Source organism: Somniosus microcephalus, chromosome 7 (genome assembly GCF_052327205.1).
Source record: "Somniosus microcephalus isolate GS21.2 chromosome 7, FLI_Smic_1.0, whole genome shotgun sequence".
NCBI lineage: Eukaryota > Metazoa > Chordata > Chondrichthyes > Squaliformes > Somniosidae > Somniosus > Somniosus microcephalus.
In genome coordinates this window covers 150695710-150718441 of record NC_140993.1, presented here as the reverse complement: position 1 = coordinate 150718441, position 22732 = coordinate 150695710, and the positions used below count along the sequence as shown (strand labels likewise).

At 45.4% G+C, this 22732-nt stretch overlaps 1 protein-coding gene across 1 annotated transcript in view; it reads right to left on the bottom strand.

The window, feature by feature from the left end:
- The window catches only part of mcmdc2 (minichromosome maintenance domain containing 2), a 125853-nt gene extending 103917 nt beyond the window's left edge, over positions 1-21936 (bottom strand). The window contains exons 1-5 of the mRNA XM_085993093.1: positions 21719-21936; positions 9563-9693; positions 9358-9417; positions 7505-7700; positions 6532-6654 (exon numbers count right to left, since the gene is read on the bottom strand). Of these exons, the coding sequence (XP_085849219.1) occupies positions 6532-6654; positions 7505-7700; positions 9358-9417; positions 9563-9693; positions 21719-21818 (610 nt within the window). The 5' untranslated portion in view covers positions 21819-21936. The remainder of the gene's footprint in view (positions 1-6531; positions 6655-7504; positions 7701-9357; positions 9418-9562; positions 9694-21718) is intronic.
- Between the last annotated feature and the right edge of the window lie 796 nt (positions 21937-22732).

The window sequence follows — 22732 nt, the reverse complement described above, 5'->3', positions numbered from 1 at the left end:
GTCAGGACCATGACCAGGAACTGCCAAGTCTGCGCTGAGTGCAAACCGCACTTTTATAGACCAGACAGGGCTCACCTGATAAAAGCCACTCGCCCCTTCGAGCGCCTGAGCGTTGATTTTAAAGGGCCTCTCCCCTCCTCCGACCGCAATGTGTACTTCCTCAACATTATTGATGAGTACTCACATTTCCCGTTCGCCATCCCCTGCCCGGACATGACCAGTGCCACGGTCATTAAATGTCTGAACGACCTCTTCACCCTGTTCGGTTTCCCCAGCTATATCCATAGCGACCGGGGCTCATCGTTTATGAGCGACAAACTCCGCCAGTACCTGCTCGCTAGGGGTATTGCCACAAGCAGGACCACCAGTTACAACCCCCGGGGGAACGGACAGGTGGAAAGAGAGAATGCGACAGTTTGGAAGGCCGCCCTGCTAGCCTTAAAGTCTAGGGGCCTTCCGACCTCCCGCTGGCAGGATGTGCTCCCCGATGCGCTCCACTCTATTCGGTCACTGCTCTGCACTGCCACTAACGCCACCCCTCATGAGAAAATGTTTGTCTTCCCAAGGAAGTCCACATCGGGGACATCGCTACCGCCATGGCTGACGTCCCCAGGGCCGGTCCTACTGAGAAGACACGTGAGGACCCATAAAATGGACCCCCTGGTCGAGAGGGTCGACCTCCTCCACGCCAACCCCCAGTATGCTTACATTGCGTACCCGGACGGGTGGGAGGACACAGTCTCCATACGAGACCTCGCACCCTCGGGGGCCCCAGTAACCCACTACCACCACCCCCCCCCACGATCCAATATCCAACCCCAGCAGACGACACGCCTGGGCCCCGCGACCCGCTCGACACCCACGAGGACTACACACCAGTGCCCCAGCCTCCCAGGGACTCGACGCCGGAAGCTTCACTACCCCTGCCGTCGCCACGTCGATCACAGCGGCAGACAAGACCTCCAGAGAGACTCCAATACACAAACTTTTAATACACTTCACCCCGCCGGACTCATTTTTAAACAAGGGGTGAATGTGGTAAACCACTGTTATACCTGCCTGTGTGGGTGTTTGTATTCCACTGTGTACATGTCTGTACATGCCTCGGCTGACTCCTCCCACGAGTCCAGGTATAAAGGTGACTGCTCCACAGTCCCTCTGTATTCTGGACTGGTCGACCACTCGAGGCACACCTTCATTCTCTTGTTAATAAAAGCCTGTTAGTTACTCGCTTAACCTCAGTCTTTTGAGTAATTGATAGCGCATCAGACTGCACTAGTATAAAAGCGGCAGCCATTTTGGGTGGGCATCTTGCTGGTTGTTGGAGAGAGTTGCTGACCTTCAGTGGGAGAGCGTACTTTTCACTGAGCCAGTGGTTCCTTTGGACCTTCAGCCCTGTCCACAGCAGTTTGCTGGTGAGATATTACTGTGTCTTACTTCTTTCAAATTATAATGGGAGCTGCTTTGGAGGGGAACGTCCTGCTGGCTGAACATATGGCAAGGGCACAGAGGCGGAGGGAGAGAGGGCCGGGAATGGCCAGAAGGAGGAGGGGCAATGGACGTCGCCAAATGCGACCGTACGCTGCCAGGGTTTTCAGGCAGCAGGTGTCATACATTGCCATGTCGGAGGAGCAGTGTATGCGAAGGCTCCGATTCGGAAGGATGTGGTGACTGAGCTGTGCCACCTGCTTGCTGAAGATCTGCAGCCGCGGTTACGGTGCAGGACCTCTCGGTCGGTGGCCGTCAAAGTCACTGTTGCCCTAAACTTTTTCGCCAGCAGCTCGTTTCAGGCAGCAACTGGGGACATTGCAAATATTTCTCAATTTGCGGTGCATTGCTGCATCCGGCAAGTTACAGCTACCCTATATAGGAGGCGGGAATTAATCACCTTCCCTGTGACCCTGGAGAAGCAGGGGGAGTGCGCGCAGGGCTTCGCGGCTATTGCGGACTTCCCCATGGTGCAGGGGGCCATTGATTGCACACACGTGGCTTTGCGGGCGCCATTACAGAATCCCGAAGAGTTCTGCAAACGCAAGGGGTTCCACTCCCTCAATGTGCAGCTGGTCTGTGACCACCGGCAGATGATCATCGCGGTCAATGCCCAATTCCCTGGCAGCAGCCACGACGCGTTCATCCTGCGGCAGACCTCAGTGGTTGACCTTTTCGAGGCCCCGGCTCACCCACGAGGCTGGCTTCTTGGCGACAAGGACTATCCTCTCTGCCCATGGCTCATGACCCCGCTCCGTTTGCCCAGCACCCCGGCAGAAGAGCATTACAACAGCAGCCATCAGGCGACCAGGAACATTGTGGAGCACACAATCGGCGTGCTCAAGCAGCGGTTCCGTTGTCTCGACCATTCGGGGAGCGCCCTGCAGTACTCGCCGGAGCAAGTGTCGCGCATCGTCGTGGTCTGCTGCATGCTCCACAACCTGGACATCCGACGCACCCAGCCAATGCCAGCCGACCTTGAAGGTCCAGCAGAGCAGGTAGACAAGGAGGAGTAGGAGGAGGAAGACGGGAGGGGTCCAGAAACTGGAAGGGCCGTCCGTCAGAGGCTCATAAGGACTCGATTCTAGGCCCCTCTGACGGAATGCTGGGTGTAATTGGAACAGTGCCCTCCGGTTCGCCCAAAGCCTATGAAGGCCACCATGCTTGTAAATAGTCTAGAGTTCCAGTGTAAATAAAACATTTTCTTTATTTTCCAAAAGGTGCTTCCTTCCAACATGACAAAGCAATGGCAACAGAAAGCATAACTAACGAACTAACACATAACTGTCTGGCAAACCCGCGACACTACCCAAAACATGACTAACATTCACAGCAGGTGTAGACGGCCTTGAATTCTACAAATGAGACGTCTCAGCAGCTCCCTCTACTCTTTACCCCTTGATGGAGATCTACTTCTCTTACGAGATCGGCCCCTTCCCTCCCTACAGCTCCTCCGTAATTGGACCCCAGTGGCTGCGTCAAGGCTGGGGGACGCCTGCTGAGTGTCCGAAAGTGCAGAAGCCCCTGAGGGACGGCCTGGACGACCTCTGGGCTTGGAGGGCCCGGATGATGACTGCTCCAACTGTGCATGGTTGGAAGCAGTCTGTCCTGCAGGTGGTGGCAGCTGCAGTGGAGACTTGCCAGCGGTGGCATCAGGAATGCTTACATCCTGAGAGCGGACACCTGCTCCGTGGTCGGCCGACACACTGGCACTCTGACGGGGCAGCACTGCAGCATGCGCCACAATCGGCTGGTCCACAGATTGATGGCCTGCTGTGGTGCTGCAAGGGCCCCGGGTAATCCTGCCTGATCCAGCTAGGGTGGCAGCAGTCAGTGTTCGGGTGGCCTCAATCTGCGTGTGCAGGAGGCCAGCAAGTGATTGCGTGGCAGCACTGAGCACTTGCGTGGCAGGTGCCAGTGCTTCGGAGAAGCCCTGGACAGTCCTTTCCACTGCTTCGGACAAGGCCGGGACAGTCCTTTCCACTGCTTCGGACAAGGCCGGGACAGTCCTTTCCACTGCTTCGGTCAAGCCCTGGACAGACCTTTCCAGGGCTGGCCCGAAGCCCTGGACAATCCTTTCCATTGCTGCCCCGAAGCCCTGGACAGTCCTTTCCATTGCTGCCCCGAAGCCCTGGACAGTCCTTTCCATTGCTGCCCCGAAGCCCTGGACAGTCCTTTCCATTGCTGCCCCCAAAGTCCTGCACACTCTTTGCCAGTGTGTCGATGGAGTCAGGCATCCTCCCCATTGCAGCCATCAGCTCAGTGTGCCTGAGCCGAGCCTGGGCGCTCATTTCTGAAAGGCTATGCACTTCCTCTGCACTCTGTGCAGCAGTCATCGTGGCCTGCCTCGCCCTCCGGGGAGACGGCCCCCGAGCTTCCCTACCCAACTCGCGTTGCTGCAGCCCGCTGGTTCCTCATCAGAGACCCCCCCCCTCCAGGGAACTACTATCCCCAGTCTCCAGATGGGCTGGCTCCCCTGAGGCTGGCACGGATGTTCCAGCTTCCTCCTGCTCGTCGCCTCCGGAGGCAGTGGCACTGGCAACTTGAGGGCCTGGCTCCTGAGCTGGTGATGCAGCATCTGAAAGTAGGGAGGTTGAAGAGTGGCTTTAGCGAAAGGACAGGGTGGCAGCAAGGGATGCAAGATTGCTGCAATGCTATGACATGGGTCCAGAGTGAAAAAGCATGCTGGCGGGGGGAACAAGTGGAAGGAGACAGCTCAAAAAGGTGAGGACCTTACCATCGCTGTACACAATGGGGTCAGCAGCTCCAGTGGTGACAGGGCCAATTATACGGTCTCCAACAATCTGGTGGACTCTCCCTTCGAGATCCGTGAGAGTCTGGAGTTGAGGACGTCCTCCTCCGGTGCGAAGCTGCTCCTTGCGGTTCCTCGCCAGCTTGGCCTGCAGGAGAAAGGACGGGAAGTGATGAAACATGATGCCCTGAGTTGTCATCTCATGCCCCCCATGGTGGAAGAGCCCTTACATGATGCCCTGAGTTGTCATCTCAAGCCCCCCATGGTGGAATAGCCCTTACATGATGCCCTGAGTTTAATGTGCATGTGTGTTCCCAGAAAGGGCCATGGGTGCTTGCTGACAGATGGCCAATGGGGCATCGCGCACCCTCTGGCCATAAAGTCAGGTGCAGATGGAGGGATGAAGAAGTTTGCCAAAACACCACTCACCCGCACGACCCGAGTGAGGTCGTTGAATTTCTTCCTGCACTGCACAGGGCTCCTGGTCACCATGCTGTTGGAGTTGACCTTTTGAGAAACTTCCCTCCAAGCTCTTCGGTATTCCTTCTGATTAGGCCTCCTGCCATTGTCGGGGTACAGCACATCTCGCCGGCGCTCCACTGCACCTACCAATTCATCCAATGCCCCATTGGTAAAGCGCTCTGCTCTCTGCCTCACCCTCTCCATCTTCTCAAAGTTTGCAACGCCACAGAATGGCCAGCTCCGATTTTGAGGCCTACAAGGCACAGAGTGTGGCTGCTGATCCTTACTGACCCACCCCTTTAAGAGCTGGCCAGCGCCTGAAAGTCTCGTGGTCATCAGTAATTGACAGCACCTGCACTGCGCCCGCCCGTCCCGATATTGAGTAGCGCCGCAAGGTTACTGCCTTAGGAGTCCCGTGTAACACCCGATTTTGCGCCTCAATCACCTTTAGGGGCGCTGCAACCCAATATCATGCGAGGTGGCGATAAGTTGCGTCTGGCTATAAAATTAGCGCAGCACCAATTCTAACGCCCCAAGCGGGGCTATACCCAAATTCTAGGCCATACTGCTTTCCTACATTTAAATTATTTTTTAAACTTTTAAATGACAAAAACATACCATAATTCAAAAATAATGCACTACAAAATATATCAAAAGCTATAATTTTCGGACCCTGCTACAAACTCTGTACCCTCGCCACCAACACTATCCCTCTCTTGGCCTCTGTCTCAGGCTGAACCAAACTGTTTGCAATCTCAGCGCCCTGTTGGACCATGAGTTGAGCTTCTGACTCCATATTATCTCCATTACAAAGACCGCACAACGCACAAATTCAAGCTGAGAGCTAGGCATGGCCACATGTACTGGTGATACTTGTTTTTGCCAGAAATAATACAAACAGAATGATAAAGTGGATGGTGGTAACAAGGGAAAATAACCTGAAGAACAAAAACTGACATACTATTAAAAATAAATGCCCAGGTTGTGTTTTACAAAATGGTTTTCCCTCCTTCTCCTCTAATTTTTCCATGTCCCTCCTTCCTTTTTGAAGGCATTGCTGTGCTATAGATGCAAGGGTGTTAGAATCCCCCAGGTACTCATCCAAGTGACCAAACTAAGGAGGGATAAGTAGGCCAGGGTTCTTCTTGTATGAGGCCATGACAGTGAGGTTATATGATCACAGTGATGACTCTTTGCCAACAACTTATCACATTTGAGACAGATCCGGTCTCTCCCACCCTCCCTCCACACAAACACCTCCACAAAGAGTCTCTGGTTAGCAATGAGGACTAGGAATCCTGGCTTACTTTCCGCTCTGTAATCTGGGGATCAATGAAGTTAATTGTAGTGCCCTTGTTGACCCACAGGCTGAGATAAGCTAACTGAGCAAAGAGCAGGGATCAAATGTGGATCTTTCTTGGCTCGTATGGTGCAACTAGCAATTTAGTTAACCAGCTAAGTCATAGGGGAATATATTTTACAGTTGCACCATTTGATGCCCTTATGTTATACTCAAAATAATTTAATTGTAGAGTGATACTCAAAAGTACTGAACACTATTACTGATAATGTAAACAAAGCACTCAAAGCATTATTAGAATATTGTGATAGAAACTCTCATTTGTATTTCCAACATGTATTAAGCAATACATTTATAGCAGGTTCAGTTCTTCAGCCCAGAGCTCTTCTAGCTACACATTTATGAAAATTATTTTACTGCTGTTTTTGAATTGTCTCTCAGTAATATGTCCCAAGCATCATTATTTCATGTACAATTAAACTGAGAATATAAGAAATTAAACTGAGAATGTAAGGAATTATACACATACCACCCAGCACTCTGAATTTCACATCTTCCTTTAGTGCAGAGTTACACAAAGTGCACGTGAAGTCATTTCGCACAGTTGCCGATTCTGTAGCACCTGCAGTATGCACCCGAATGTACTGAAAGCCTAGTATACGCAATGATATTATATATTAACAAATAATATTAAAATCTTTTGCACAATTATGTATTTGTTAAATACGATTAGTTTTAACATCAGCGTAAAACATATTTACTAAGTCTGGTGGGGAACCGCACTGATGTGCTAATGCACTGTGCTCAAGTATTAGGTCATAGAGTGTGGTCCTAAAATTCCTCAAATGATAAATTCTGACCTCAGTGGGGGTATATATATTTTTCATATATACCCAAATGTCAGCTTGGCTCAATGGTAGCACTCGCATCTGAGTCAGACAGTCCTGGCCAACATTTCTCCATGAACCAACACCACTGAAATAGATTAATCGGTCATTTATCTAATTTGCTATTTGTGGCATCTTGCTGTACTCAAACAACAGTGATACATCAAAAGAAATTAATTGGCTGTAAAATAATTGGGATATCCTGATGATGTGATAGGCACTATATAAAAGCAAGTTCTTTATTTATTTTTTAAAGGTTAGCTAAAGAATGGTATAAGCAGAGGGTTGGCAATGGTAACAGGTCATTTACCTGCTTTCTTGATTTGAAAGAGGTATCGTGGAAGGAAAACAAAATTTAAAAATGAGGAAGGGTAGGAATAATTTCAAAAGGAATAAAGCACTTTGAAAAATAACTTTGTGACTTGTTTACAAAACAGATTGCAATTATCAATTGTAAATAATTAATTACAACATTTCCAGATTCACACTTCAAGGCAACAAATCAAACAACAATTATAGAGATGTGAAGTAGTAACTGGTATAAAAGGATATAAATAACACATTCAAAACATGAGTTTGCCTTAAAATAAGTTTCCAGTCAGACCATTTTTTTACCTGCTGAAAAGGGGCAGCTTGATTCAGAACAAACGAATCTTGCACCTTGAGTGTACTTTGTTACGGTCGTCATTGCAATCACCACCCCTTCTATCTTATAGTACCTCAGCAGCTGGTATCCACGGGGGAACTGGCAAAGGTTAAGCGAGTAAATCGGTAGTGGAGGTAAGTGCGTCAGCTTTAGCACAACATTAACCTTGAAAATACAAAATTAAGTTATCAATGGAAGAGCTGCTTTTAACAATTTGGTTTTATCACTGACAATAGATTTCAGTTGGTGTTGGTACGGCTCAGTTAGTAGTACTCTTGCCTCTAAGCCAAAAGGTTGTGCATTCAAGGATTTGAGTACATAATGCGGGCTGGCACTTCAGGACAGTACTGAGGGAGTGCTGCATTGCTGAAGGTGCCATCCTTCAGTTGGGATCTTAAGCCAGGCCCTATCTGCTTGCTCCTGTAGTTCAGATGGATGTTAAAGATCCCATGTCACTATTTGAGAAGAGTGAGGAATTCTCCTGGTGTCCTGAATGACATTCTTTCCTCAACCAACACCATCAATACAGATTAGCTGGTCATTTGTCCAATTGCTGTTTGTGGGATTCTGCTGTGTGCAAATGGACAGTAGTTTGCCTAAATGATAACAGTGTTGCACTCAAAGTAATTCATTGTGTGTGAAGTGCTTTGGCACACTTCTGAGATATGTGATAAGGCATTATATAAATACGTCTTTCTTACCTGATACTGAGAGGGAATCAGCTCTACGAAGAACATTTATTTTGTACACAGACTTAACCCAGTGGGAGAGGTGGATAAGTTAAATGGTCTTCTCTTCTAACTAAGGTCAACATTTATATTCTTAATGAATTTAAATAGTATAGAATTCTATTGTAGTACCAAGATTAACATTTGGTGGCTTTGTAAACCAGTATGAAATCAAGCTTGCAGTAATCAAAACTGCAGAGGGGTTTTTACTTTCAGTTTTTCTTTTGCTTTCCTCAGAATTTTTCAGTTTAATTTTTTGTTAAAGAAAATAAATAAATCTAGGACCAAAGAAAATAATGCCATATTTTCCAGGTGAAAAATCTGGAGAAAACTCTATGCTGCACAAAGTATTTGCACACTTGTGAGTGTGGTTATTCTGCCACATGTGCATCACTGCAAAGCAGTTTCCAATGTGATGCCAAACCTAGTTTCAGAAGTGCTCAAGGAGTCCCAACCTTTGTGGAACTGTTTCGTATGTTTTGAAAATGCACACACTCCAGCCTTCCTCCAAGGATGCATGCCCAGGAGGAAGGAACAGAAAGATAAGTGAAACATTTAATGCTAATCTGCTAGATAAATAAACAATGGAACAAATCGATTAGGTAAAAAAAAGTTACAATTAAACTTAAAATAGAACCGAGAAAGAATGTGAAGGTCAAAATAATGGGAAAGGGATGCGAATGGAAAAAAGGACTGAAAGGGCAAGCACAATTGTTTTTTTTTTTTTAATTTTCCTTTCTGTTTAAAATTGTGTTTTAACCACTTATTTTTCTAGTATTGGGTTGTTAATTAAAATAATGAAGCTATTCCTAATACCTACATAGATTTATTATATTATTGCTTGTTTCAGTGTCAGTTTTCGGAGCTGAAAACTTGCAAAACTGATTGGCCCATGGAAACATTTATTTCTTTGAATCTTTCAGCATCCAAGGGGTTAAAATTTTGAAATGTTGGATCTTGTTGAATTTGACTTGAAAAGTGAGCGAGGTACAGACTCAGAAAGATATTATCTGCATCCCATATGTGAAGACCTAAGATACAAACAGCTCAGTGGACTAGATAAAGTTTAATCTAATTTTGATAGACCTATTTACCTGGTTTTCTGTTTCTAATTGTTGAATTAATGACAATGTCTTGATAGATGTAAAGCAAACCTGAAAGACACATGTGCTCAAACTGAGAAACTTCTCAAAAATGTGAATCTTAAATCAGACAATATGAATTGAGAAAACTGGAATTAAAAATGTAAACATCACTGTATGTGCATCACTTGCATCATTCAGGATTTTTTTTACTCACAGACTGAAACAAACATGCAGCTCTTATCGGCTGATGAAGAACACAGTTACCCAGCCTTGCATCCAACTCCGTCAGGTCAGATGGATTCACACAAATAATGAAGCGATAAACAGCATGACACTGTTTGGAATCTGTAAAATAAATATATTTTAGACCAAATATTTATAAACTCTGGCCCTCCATGCGTGCTGAAATAAATGTACATGCATACAGGTCAGGGTTGGTAAGTGCATTATACTAATGTGTAAGACCAATAATTTAAAATGGAATAACTGACTAATTCTCATTTGGTCTGAATTTTAGTCATTAACACTGACAACTGTATGAACTTAAACATGAACACAGCAAAATGTAGTGCAATAAATCTAAACAAAAAACAATTACTCCTGATCAGCATGTATACAGCAATAAAGTTAACACTGGTGTTTTACAAGGTAGCCCATGTCAGATGTCACTATTTCAATTAATGAACAGTGTTACAAATTTGGGGTCTGCACCAGATATTCTCGTGTTCAGCCTCACCAGTTTCTCCCATAAATAGACCCCAAATCCTTTATATTCAGCAGTTATCTTTACTGCCCAATATCTAGTTATATGATAATGTGACCCAAGGATTGCAACAGTGCCTTGATCGGTGCACTAGATACTGTGGGCTGGATTTTACCAGCCCTAAGGAGGCGGGTTTGCTGGGAAAGTCAAAAAGAATGGGAGTGTGTACTGAACCCGCTCCCAACCCGCCTCCAACCAATCTTCCCAGGAGTCGGGTCCCCAATTTGAGCAGGGACCCGACTCCTAGCGGCGGGAAGAGGATTATAGCCACTTAACTGCCTGTTAACAGGTAGTTAACAGGCAGTTAAGAGGCATTTCACAATTTTTCGACTGCTGCTGCGGGCTTCCCGACGTCGGGGAACCCCGCCGGGGTAAGTGAGGCGTGCTGTGGGTCTGTTGTTATGTTGGTGTTTGGATGACAGCTGCAGAAGTGGTGTGAAGGATGCAATGGGACAATGGTTAGTATAAGAGGTAATGAAATGTTGTGAAAGTAATTTTTAATGTGGTTAGATGTTTCTGCAGGTGACAAGCTGTGAAGTGTTTGTGTAGCCTTATCTCTTCAGGAGGGGTGACAGGTGGCTTCTGCAATCTCAGCTGCAGCTGCCATCTGTTTTATCCTAAGGAGAGAGTAATTGGAGAGCCTGGGTGCAAGGGCTCACCTGTGTACAATGATTGTCAGTGTTTGACAGCACCTCAATGCTGTCAAACACTCTCAAAATCATCTGTCAAACAAGTGTGGTACATATGTCTTTAAGAAAACTGGCAGATGAAGCGTTATCAACTGACTTCATTTGACACAGGCTTTCCCTTAATTGGGCAGGCCAATCAGGGCAAAATAGCGTCTGTTCATCAGACGTCGCTGGGGGCAGGAGTAGAACCTGGAAGGCAGCAGTCCCGCCCCCAACTCGTCTCAGTTAGTAAAATCCAGCCCTGTAATCTCAATGGTGCTTCTCCTGACTTCCACGTGCGAATTAACAATGTTTACAGTGAGTTTAAATCCATTTCATAATGCTCCTCATAACTGAAAATGACAGTATCCCTGTTAGCAGGCTAACTACACTACTCTGACTATAAATTTCACTGAAACTAGTCAGCATTTAACAAGCAGGGAGTTCTCACTCTTGTGCCTGACTTTCTTAACACTGTTCGATAGCAAAATACTGCAGATGCTGGAAATCCAAAATAACAACAGAAAATGCTGGAAAAACTCAGCAGGTCAGGCAACATCCGTGGAGAGAAATTTGAGTTGACGTTTCAGGTCGAAACCCTTTTTCAAAACTGGAAAGGAAATAAAATAGATCGAAGGCAGGGCTGCAATCGAACAAAAGAAGTAAAAGAGACATTAAAAGGTATTCAAAACCAGACGAGATGGTAATGGGCCAGTGGTGACAAAAGACAGCTGAGATTAGGTGTGAAGTGTACTGGCAGGATAAGAGACAGCTGCCAGGTGGGAGAGAGAAAAAAAAAGGAAAGGGGGGGGGGCGGAAAGGAGGACCTTATTACTTTTTTACTTATATTTTTTTCCACCCCCTTTGTTTTGGGTCCTCCTTTCCACCGCCCCCCCACCCCACTTTCCTTTTTTTTCCTCTCCCCCACCTGGCAGCTGTCTCTTATCTACAGTTTCCAGCCTTCTGTCTACTGCCCTTTTTAAATAAGGGTGTTACATTAGCAGTTTTCCAGTCTGCCGGGACCTTTGCTGAGTCCAGGGAGTTTTGGAAAATTATTACCAATGCATCCACAATCCCTACCGCCACTTCCCTCAAGACCCTAGGATGTAAGCCATCAGGTCCAGGTGATTTATCCGCCTTGAGTCCCATTATTTTACCGAGTACCACTTCCTTAGTGATTTTGATCGTGTTTAGCTCCTCCCCCCCCTATAGCCCCCTGTTTGTCCAGTGTTGGGATATTCTTAGTGTCCTCTACTGTAAAGACTGATACAAAATATTCATTGTGTTTTTGCCATCTCCATATTTCCCACCATTAATTTCCCGGTCTCATCCTCTAAGGGACCAGTTACTTTAGCCACCCTTTTTCTTTTTATATAACTATAAAAACTCTTACTATCTGTTTTTATATTTTTTGCTAATTTACTTTCATAATCTATCTTCCCTTTCTTAATCAATCTTTTTGTTATTTTTTGCTGCCTTTTAAAGTTTTCCCAATCCTCTATCCTCCCACCAGATTTGGCTACCTTATATGCCCTTGTTTTTAGTCGAATACTATCCTTAATTTCTTTACTTAGCCACGGATGGCTGTCTTTTCTTTTACACCCTTTTCTTCTCAGTGGAATATATTTTTTGGGGAAGTTGTAAAATAACTCCTTAAATGTACACCACTGATCATGTATCGTCTTACCCTTTAATCTATTTTCCCAATCCACTCTACTCAATTCCGCTCTCATACCTTCATAGTCTCCTTTATTCAAGCTTAGCACGCTTGTTTGAGATCCAACCTTCTCACCCTCTAATTGAATATGGAATTCAACCATGTTATGGTCACTCATTCCAAGGGGATCCTTTACTAGGACATTTTTAATTAATCCTGTCTCGTTACACAGGACCAGATCTAAGGTTGCTTGCCCCCTGGTCGGTTCAATTATGGATTTAATTTAACTTAATAGCAACATATTAACACAAGTTACCTGAAATGCCTCTTTGGTCAAAATTGTCACAAATTCTAAAATATGACAACTGGGCAGCAGGATTCTAGAGGATTATTCTGTGGGGGATATACAACATATAAATCAAAAGAATTAAATTAATATGACTTTGGCGAGACCACATCTGGAATAATGTGTCTCTCTACTTTAAAAGGGGTATCGTTTGGTCGGTGAATGTGTAAAAATGATCACTTGTTACTAATGCATAGCATGATTTAATTCCAAAACAGATAATTACAGAAAAGAAAAAGGATCATTGGATGGGGAGGCTGGATAGTCTTTCCCTGTCTGAAATAATATGGTGTATATAAGAGAACAATTACTTCACTTCCTTAATGTTAACTGCTCTTTAAAGAATTTTACTAAAAGACTAAAGGCCATATTTTCCCCAAAAAAGTTAATTATCTTTTTTCCATGGATCGTAATGAGTCCCGATAAAAATTGTGGCTACATATAGTTTTGTTGCTGGCTATTTCATGCTGCTGGAGCATGTTCAGCAGAGATAGGTGGCAAATTTTGACACAAAGGGGAACAGTCTCAACAGAGCCAATGTGCAGCAAGTAGTTAGTTGTATCAATGCAGTTTTCGAAATCCTAAGGTCATGTGAGCAAATGAGGAAAAGGTTCTCTGGACTGAGAAATAACACCAAATTAGGGTTGTCTAACGTGACCACACTGAACTAAAAGGAGAAGAATGGTTGTTTTATACATGCACCAAGCACTTAACCCAGAACATGGAGTCACATCAAAAATGCAGCTGGAAAGAATCAGCCCACACTCACATCTTCTATTCACAACTACCATTTCAGCTGCAGCAACAACTTGTTGGCTGGGAAAGGGAAAAAGTAGGGCTTCCTTTGACTCAAATAACTGCTGCATGTTTTGCTACCAAGTCACTATGGCTCCTCTTGCAAGTTCTGTACTCAGCACACCAAGTGGAATGTAAGGTGGTCATTGAGGGAGGCGGCTCTTCATGTTGCATCCTAATGCTGAAAGCATTTGTTTGGTCTGTTTTAAAACTGAAAACCGCCCACAACCATTGAGTGAACCCACACTAGTGGTAGTCCAACCATATTGGAGGCCATAGAGAGAATGGAGAACTGAAAGGGTTTGTGACAGCAGGACCAGCTGAGTGCTATCTTCAATTTCTTACTTTCCTTTCAAGATAACTCACTCAGTAGCAGACTGGAACTTCTGCTCAGCAGTCGGACAACACAATGGCCCAGAAATTCCGTTCACAGCCCTCCCGCGGGCGGAGGGCTGCGATTTGGAAAAATCTCCGCCTGGACCGCAGGGCTCCAGGGAGGTGCAGAATTCCGTTGCTGTGTCTCTTCAAACTGCCGGTGTGCAGGGCACATGTATCCCAGGGGCGCAGGTAGTTTGCAGCGTCCCTGGGATCACGTGGACCATGGGGAGCCAATTCGAGCAGGGAATCTCCATTCATAGATTTGATAGGAAGACCTGTCAAATCTATGAATAGAGATCACCCTCAAAACATAAGTAAAACTTCAAATGAATTTTTTTTTTTAAATCACATTTTTAAAATGACTATAAATTACATAAATTAACTATTAGAAACAAAAATTTAAATTTTTGGAAAAAATAATTAAAGTTTTTAACGGGGCTAAAAATAAACTTACCTTTCTTTAAAGAATTGTAAGTGTTTTCTGCGGGCGAAGGGTCTCCAAAAAACGGAACTCTCCACCTGCAGAGACCCTTCTCTAGGGCAGGTGTCCGATCTGTCAAGAAAATGCCGGTTTCCAGCGCATACGCAATGCATGCCTGAAACCGGCATTTCCGATGTCCCTACGGGTGAGTAAATTCATTCTGGCCTCAAGCGGCTAGGGGATAGTCTTGAGAGGAACTTCACACTACTTAGTGGTGGCCAAGGCTCTGTCCCCACATACATCCCTGGCTATCAACAATGGACATGACAAGAGACAGCTGTGAAACATTTACCTCTTAAGGTAATGAACCCCTGCTGATTCCCTAAGGACTGTAGAAGAGGCAGGTAACAGATATGAGCATCCATCTAGTGCAGGTGCCTAGGTACTCACAATCACTGCAGGGCTATCTAAGGACCCAGCAGAAGTCATTAAGTCCTCATTGAGGAGCAGCAGCATGCCACTACATTTGCTCCTCCCACTGAGGTGGTATTTAGGAGCATGAGACTAGGCAGCAGATAACACACAGCCTATACTCTCAGCAAGGGAAAGTACCGGGGTACTAAACATTATAGAAGAGGCACAGAATTTAGTTAGATAAATAAACTGATGGCACCTTCTTTGGAATGTAGAGTGTAGATTTATTCTCAGACTGGACATATGAATGTTGCTGGTGGGAGGAAATATGCAGAGGTGGTAAAGGCAATGGGGGCTTGGCTCAGCATGTTGGTAATGCTAGCTTGTGTAGTGCAGATAGGACAATTGGAAAAGTCCTGTCAATCAAGGATTGATGGATCAGTCTGCCAGACTACATACCCGCCTCAGCCATTTCACCTTCCTTTCCCTCCTCTAAGGCTGCCTTCTTCCGATTTCTCCTGCTGAAATGGTTGCCTCTCTGGAGACCATCTCAAATCTAGAGAGCATTATCCCACTTGAGATGTCCAGGCAGGGGAATCTGACTGCCACATCCGTCTTTCGGATGAGACATTAAACCAAGGCCCCGTTTGGCCCCTCAGGTGGACATAAAAGATCCCAAGGCACTATTTCGAAGCAGCGGTGTTCTCCCTGGTGTCCTGGGCCAATACTGAACCCTCAACCAACATAACTGAAAACAGATTATCTGGTCATTATCACATAGAAACATAGAAGATAGGAGCAGGAGTAGGCCATTCGGCCCCTTGAGCCTGCTCCGCCATTTAATGAGATCATGGCTGATCATCCAAATTCAGTACCCTGTCCCTGCTTTCTCCCCTGATCCCTTTAGCCTTAAGAAATATATCTAACTCCTTCTTGAATATATTTAATGAATTGGCCTCAACTGCCTTTTGTGGTAGAGAATTCCACAGGTTCACCACTCTCTGGGTGAAAAAATTCCTCCTCATCTCTGTCCTAAATGGCTTATACCATATCTTTAGACTGTGACCCCTGGTTCTGGACAATGCTGTTCGTGGGACTTTGCTATGTGCAAATTGGCTGCCGTGTTTCCTACATTACAACAGTGACTACACTTCAAAGAGTACTTCATTGGTTGTAAAGTGCTTTAGGACGTCCTGAGGTTGTGAAAGGTGCTATATAAATGCAAGTTCTTTCTTTCTATATGTCCCAACAGAATTTGGATGGGTGCAGGTATATCTTTGCACTTTCTCTCTCCCTTGATGCAGGGGTTCCTAACCAATGGTAATAGCTAGGGCTCTATCAGGTAGCCATGATTACTCAGCAACCATACATCCAGCCTGCCTGCTCTTTTCCTTCTGTTCACTGTGTACATCAATGATTTGCAAATAGAGCTAGAAGGAGTTGTATCCAAATTTGCAGACGATATTACAATAGGAGGCCTAGTAAATAATTCTGCGGACCAAAGAAAGATGCAAGGGGATATAGATAAGATGGTGGAATTGGCAAAAAAAAAGACAGAAAATACGAGGGAAATGTAATTAGAATTAGAGTAGATTGCTCCAGTTGAATATCTAGGACTGCCTTCTTTCTGTCCTGTATTTTCTATGATTACTTACCAAGAAGCCTATTGACAAGACAAATAGGTGCAAACAGGATGGTTATTTTAATGGAAACTTTAATCAGCCAAGTATAAAATGGGAGTATCCAAATGATTCAGAAGTTGAATTGGTAAATGTTACGCATTGTAGTGTATGTACCTTGAAGAAGGAACTATATTCTGCAGCCCCTGTATACTGCAGTACCAGTAGTGACCACCCCTGTATATAAGCCTGTGTAGTAACTTTGTATAGTAGTTCCAGTTTTGTCTCCAATCAGTAAACACCTGTTATAACCAACTTCTGCAGTCCATGTCTCAATTACACACGGACATTACACGCATGACTATGTCCTGGCCCAATATGTCAAGGAAGCCATGAGAATGCATATCTTGACTTGGTAATGATGTGATAACATGCAGGATATAGAAGTCATGGCACCCTTGGGAAATGTCAATCACAGAATGATTAAGTTGAACATGATCCAGGATTCAGAAATACTGAGGACCAGGTATACAATTTTAAAAAGGCTAACTTCAAGGAAATCAGGGAACAGCTTGAATAAACAGACTGGGGTTGTTTATTCAACAACACTTAGGATCTGCATAATATAGTTAATATATTAAGTGATTATTTCTTCCATGTATTCACTAGGGAATAAATGAGCAACATGCACTCCCAATATAGCAAGGCTTCAAGAAAAATTAATAACTTTGGCATAAAAGAAATGGTAAGTCCTAACCAGGTTAAAAAGGCTCAAAACTGATGAGGGATGGATTGTATTTATCCCTGACTATTAAGGGGGAAGATTTGTGAGGTGATAATGAGGCAGTCAATAAATTCTGGGGAAGTCCCAGTAGATTGGGTACACGCTAATGTGATGCCTAATTTCAAAAAAGGCACAACTTCAGGCCCATTAGTCTTGCATCAAAATAATGAAATTGGTCATCAAGAAGGAACTTAAGGATTATCTGTATGATAATAACCTATTAGCCAACATACTCATAAAGGGAAGATCCCCCCTATTATGTCTGAGTATAATTGAGACACGGACTGCAGGAGTTGGTTATAACAGGTCTTTACTGAATGGAGGCAACCTGGAACTACTATGCAAATGTTACTACACAGGCTTATATACAGGGGTGGTCACTACTGGTACTGCAGTATACAGGGGCTGCAGAATATAGTTCCTTCTGCAAAGTACATACACTACAATTCCTCCCCTTTTAGCTAAACAGTGCATAACATTCGATTAACAATGAAATAACATTTTTACAATTACAGTTGCTAGATACATTAGTTGAAGTTAAGCAATTATAAGTTCAGTCTTTGAGGAGGCTTCCTGATTCTGTCTGGATAACGCCTCTTTGGGGTATCAGGTTCTTCTGGCAACGTTGAGTCAGGATCAATGTCGTTGTTTGGTTCGTCTGCTTCCAATATCACCGATTCTGAGGTAGATGCAATTGGTACTTCGGTTTCATCGCCAGGTGTATCAGATCGTGGTGTGGAGTTGACGTTTCCCACTGACTCTAGAATCTGGTCAGCATGGCGTCTTACAATGCTCTCTCCAACGTCCACGGTATACATTAGAGGTCCTTGCCGTGTGCAGATCGTTCCTGGCTGCCATTTCTCTGTGCGGTAGTCCCGGGCCAAAACTGGTTGACCTATCTTAAAACTCCTGGTCGGCCTTTCATTCATATTCTGAAACTGCCTGTTCTCCACATCTCTTCTGATGTTTGGCTTAACCAAATCCAAGCGGCAACGTAGTCTTCGATTGAAGAACATCATGGCTGGAGTTTGGTTGGTAACCGCATGTGTCGCATTCCGGTAGGCAAACAAGAAGTTATCCACCTTGTGCTGTAGGGGTATATCTTCATTGCACATTGCCTTGATAGCCTTCTTGAATGTTTGAACGAACCTCTCGGCCAATCCATTAGTGGCTGGATGATATGGGGTGGATGTGTAATGCTTAACACCATTGTTCTTTAAGAACCTCCGGAACTCTTCAGACACAAACTGTGGTCCATTGTCGGAGCAAATCTGTTCAGGCAGCCCATTCCTGGCGAATATGGTTCATAAGACTGTGATAGTTTTTTCTGTGGTGGTTGAGGACATTTTTATTACCTCTGGCCACTTTGAATGTGCATCCACCGCAATTAAAAACATCGAGTCCATAAATGGACCAGCAAAATCAATGTGCACCCTTTGCCATGGAGATGAGGGCCACTCCCATGGATGTAGAGGGGCTTCTGGTGGGGCGTTTTGGACCTTCTGGCATCCTGCACAGCTCTTGGTCATCTCTTCGATTTCTCTATCGATTCCCGGCCACCACACAAACGCTCTGGCTAAGTTCTTCATTTTTACCCCTCCCAGATGACCCTCATGAAGCTCATTGAGCACTCTATCCTTCAATTTGGGTGGAATTACTACTCTGGATCCACACATCAAGGTTCCTCTGCACACTGACAGCTGTTCTCTTCTATTTTTATCGAGGCGGTTACGCCTTTAAGAGTTCCCAGTTCTTGTTGAAATACCTCTTTGGCGTTAGCTAAGATTGTTGACAATCATCCAGGAGTGACGTCGTCATCCTTTTTACCAGCCACCGTCAGTGCCTGAATGGAGTGCCAGTCTAAACTTATCTTTCTGATCCATTCACGTCCCAATAACGGTGGTCCACCATCTTGCAGTATGTACAGATACAATTTCTGTCTTTCCTTGCCGTTGTATTCGACAGGCACCCTTATTTTTCCTCTGGGGTATACTTTTTGCCCCGTATACGTCTTCAAGACAATGGATGTCTCTTTCAAGGGTATGTGTGAGAATAGCCGCTCGTAGTCTCGTCGATTCATGACGGTTAGAGCTGATCCTGTATCCAATTCCATTTTGACTTGGGACCCTGCTATCGTGAGGGTGACACAAATGGTTCGGTGATCCTCTTTTGTGATTACGTTGTGAAGTTTGAGACAGCTTAGTCTCTTGTTCCCGGATTCACTATCGCTCATCTGGTCTTCGGAACTACTGTCCGTCATCTTTTGTACTTTCCTGTACTGTTCCTTAGTAGCCTTTTTGTTGTCGTCGGTCTTCTTCCCAGACCTGCAAACTCGTGCAATGTGTCCCATCTTTCCGCATTGCCTGCATATTTTGTCCTTGGACCAGCAGTCCTTCTGGTCATGGGTTGTTCTGCCGCAGCGATAACATTTTGCAAATCCCCGTGTCATTTCGTGGGTGCCGTATTCCTGTGGCTTTTGCTGTATTTCCGCAGCTCCCCTTGCTGCTTCTTCGTACGATACTGCCACGCTGAAAGCCTTATCTAGCGTCAGCTCTTTCTCTGAGAGTAACCTCTTCTGGGTTCCTTCACTCAGGAGTCCACAGACAAATTTGTCCCGTACGGTATCTGCCAGTCCTGCTCCGAACTGGCAGTGCTTTGATAGCTTGTGTAGTTCCGTAAGGTAATCAGCATTGCTCTCATCTTTATGCTGATTTCTCCTGTGGAATTTAAATCTTTCTGCTATCAGCAGCAGTGTAGGATTTAGGTGTTCCTGTAGGATAGCAACAATTTCGTTAAAACTCTTCGCCTTCGGTTTGGCTGGAGTAATCAGGTCCCGCAATAGGCCGTACATTCTTGCGCCCATTAAGTTTAGCAGTACCGATGCCTTTTTCTCATCGGCTACTTCGTTTGCCTCGCAATATACCTCGACTCTTTCCACATACGTGGTCCAGTCTTCTATTGCATTATCGAAGGCAGTGATATTGCCAGTCTTCGGCATCTTGGAAATCTAAAATGGCGCCTCCCGCGCTTTGCCTTCTTCCCCGCTGGATTAAGATGGCGCCTCCCCCGCTTTCTGTCTTCTCCGCTGTTGCTGGCGTTTTATGCCTTGATGGCGACGCCCTATAGTCTTCGCGCACTTCCCCCCGCGCTGCTGCTAACGCCGCTCTCCGCGGTTCCCGTGGCAAACTGCAGCTCCTCGCGGCTTTCTGCGCGTTTAATTTTTATTATTTCCCCGTCGTCAGAACAACCCTGCGGGACTCTTGCCTCCCTCTTCTCGGGTCTGTACGCTGCCCGGCTTCGTAGCACCAGCCGCGCCCTGTGTGCTCCACCCTCTCTCTCTCTCCTCTTCCCGACAACGCTGCTCGGCCCCGTTGCAAAGCCACCCACTCGAGCTCCAGACCGCCGCAGCCCAGGAAGGATCAGTGTACTACCTGCCACCAGCCCGATTAGCTGAAGCACCATCGACAGGATAACCAAGCCCCGCTCTCAATAGCCTCTCCTGCAAATCTTCAACTCCGCTGACTCAGAGGCGGATGTCCACGGTCGACGCCCGTTTCTTCTGTTTCTTTCTTCCTTCTGGCCCCGACCTCTGATAACTTCGCTTCAGGGATGGATCCCCATGAGGTGGTGCAGACTGTAGGTAAGTTCGTATCTGCTCGTCGCCAGTATTATGTCCGTGTATAATTGAGACACGGACTGCAGGAGTTGGTTATAACAGGTCTTTACTGAATGGAGGCAACCTGGAACTACTATACAAATGTTACTACACAGGCTTATATACAGGGGTGGTCACTACTGGTACTGCAGTATACAGGGGCTGCAGAATATAGTTCCTTCTGCAAAGTACATACACTACACTCCCTGACCAACTTCCTTGACATTTTTGAGGAAGTGCCATCATATTTTTACTATGGAAAGCCCCATGAGGTAGTGTGCCTTTACTTTCAAAAAGCATTTGGCAAAGTTATGCAAGAAGATACTACTTAAGGATAAAGCTGTGGGCATTCAGGGTATAGATAGAAATTGGCTGAAGGGTAGGAGACAGTGATACTTATTGGAGAAGATGTAAGGTGGGGGCAGTACTGAATGGGGTGCCCCAAGAATTGGTATTGAGATACCTACTGTTTTTAAATTTACATTCATAATTTGGATCCGAAGGTTCAAAGCAAACTGGTCAAAATCGCAGATACCGAACAATGGCAGGTGGATGTCAAGATTGGGGAATTGTAGGTCCTTTCTGGATGGATAAAGATGGGTCAAATGGTCTTCCTCATCTATATCTACCGCGTGAATATATGTTGGTCATGTAAATGAGATGTGCATGTATTTGATACCGATTGGTTAAGCGGGCGCAAGGGATGCTTAAGTCTGTAGATCCCAGCTGCAGTAAAATTGCTGTGACTTTAGGGTCACTCCTCTTGTTGCGGCCCCTTACGATATAAATCTGGCTTCGGCTTTGTTTTAAATACAACTGTATAAATACAATTTTGAATGATTAAGAGATATTTCTCCTTTTAAAAATTACCATTATAACGCCTACAGTCACTGATAAATTTGTGCAGCCCTCCAGTCCTGTCCAAATAAACTAGGGTCATCTCCTTCAGAGCCAGATCCTCAGGCGCCATTTAACACAGCAGCTCCACCCTCTGACTGTGGAATTTACCACAGAACGCTGCGCTATGGCGGGCCTCGGTGCTCACTAGGCCCTCCCCGGGGCACGGCAACGATCAACCGCTCGCCGCCTTCCAAGACCAGCTACTGATGCGCAGGCGTAGTCCTCCTCCCCTCGCACGCGCCTCCTGGTCGCGTGGGACCCAAGCGCGCACCGACCCGGGCATAATTGCAGCCTGGGAAACCTGTGCAAACCCATGGAGCTGCATTTATTTTCAGAGTGAAATACACTTCGGCTCTCAAATAGAGATAATTATTAGGAGTGAGTGAGGTTGATAGTTCTGGTTGGTTTAAATGTGCCGTGCTTATTTTTGCGAGTCAGTGAAATGCATAATTGACAAAGAGCAGGCTCACCTAGTCCCTAAACAACACATCAGTAAAAATCAGTTTTCCAAAATTATGCAGCAGCATTTCTCCCTCTTTGGCAGCTTTCTTCTCCACCCTTTAAAGCCATTGCCTCCTTGCCAAAAGGCGATCACAAACGAATTCCAGGATGATGACGGTGTCCATTGTATGCAACAATATCAGTCTCCTCCGACTCTCTCTTGAAGGTTCATTACCCCTTTTGGAAATGTTGACATTGTTAGTTTAAACTGCAAAGACAGCAATATGCAGAAATTACTGAAGAGGCTCAGAGAAGCTTTGATAGTAGCAGGCCTCTGGTTTGCAAAAACAACTGATAAGAAAGGAGCCAAATTCCACAAGACTACTGAGGCAATTAGAAAAGACGGGACACATCGGAGACACGCAAAAAGCCGTGAGGATTTTTTTTGGAACATAAGACATGATGAAACAGGGAACATGGTGAAGGAAGAAGCAGAAGCTGATGGGATATTCAGGCTTGCTTAGCATATGGTATAGGGAGCAA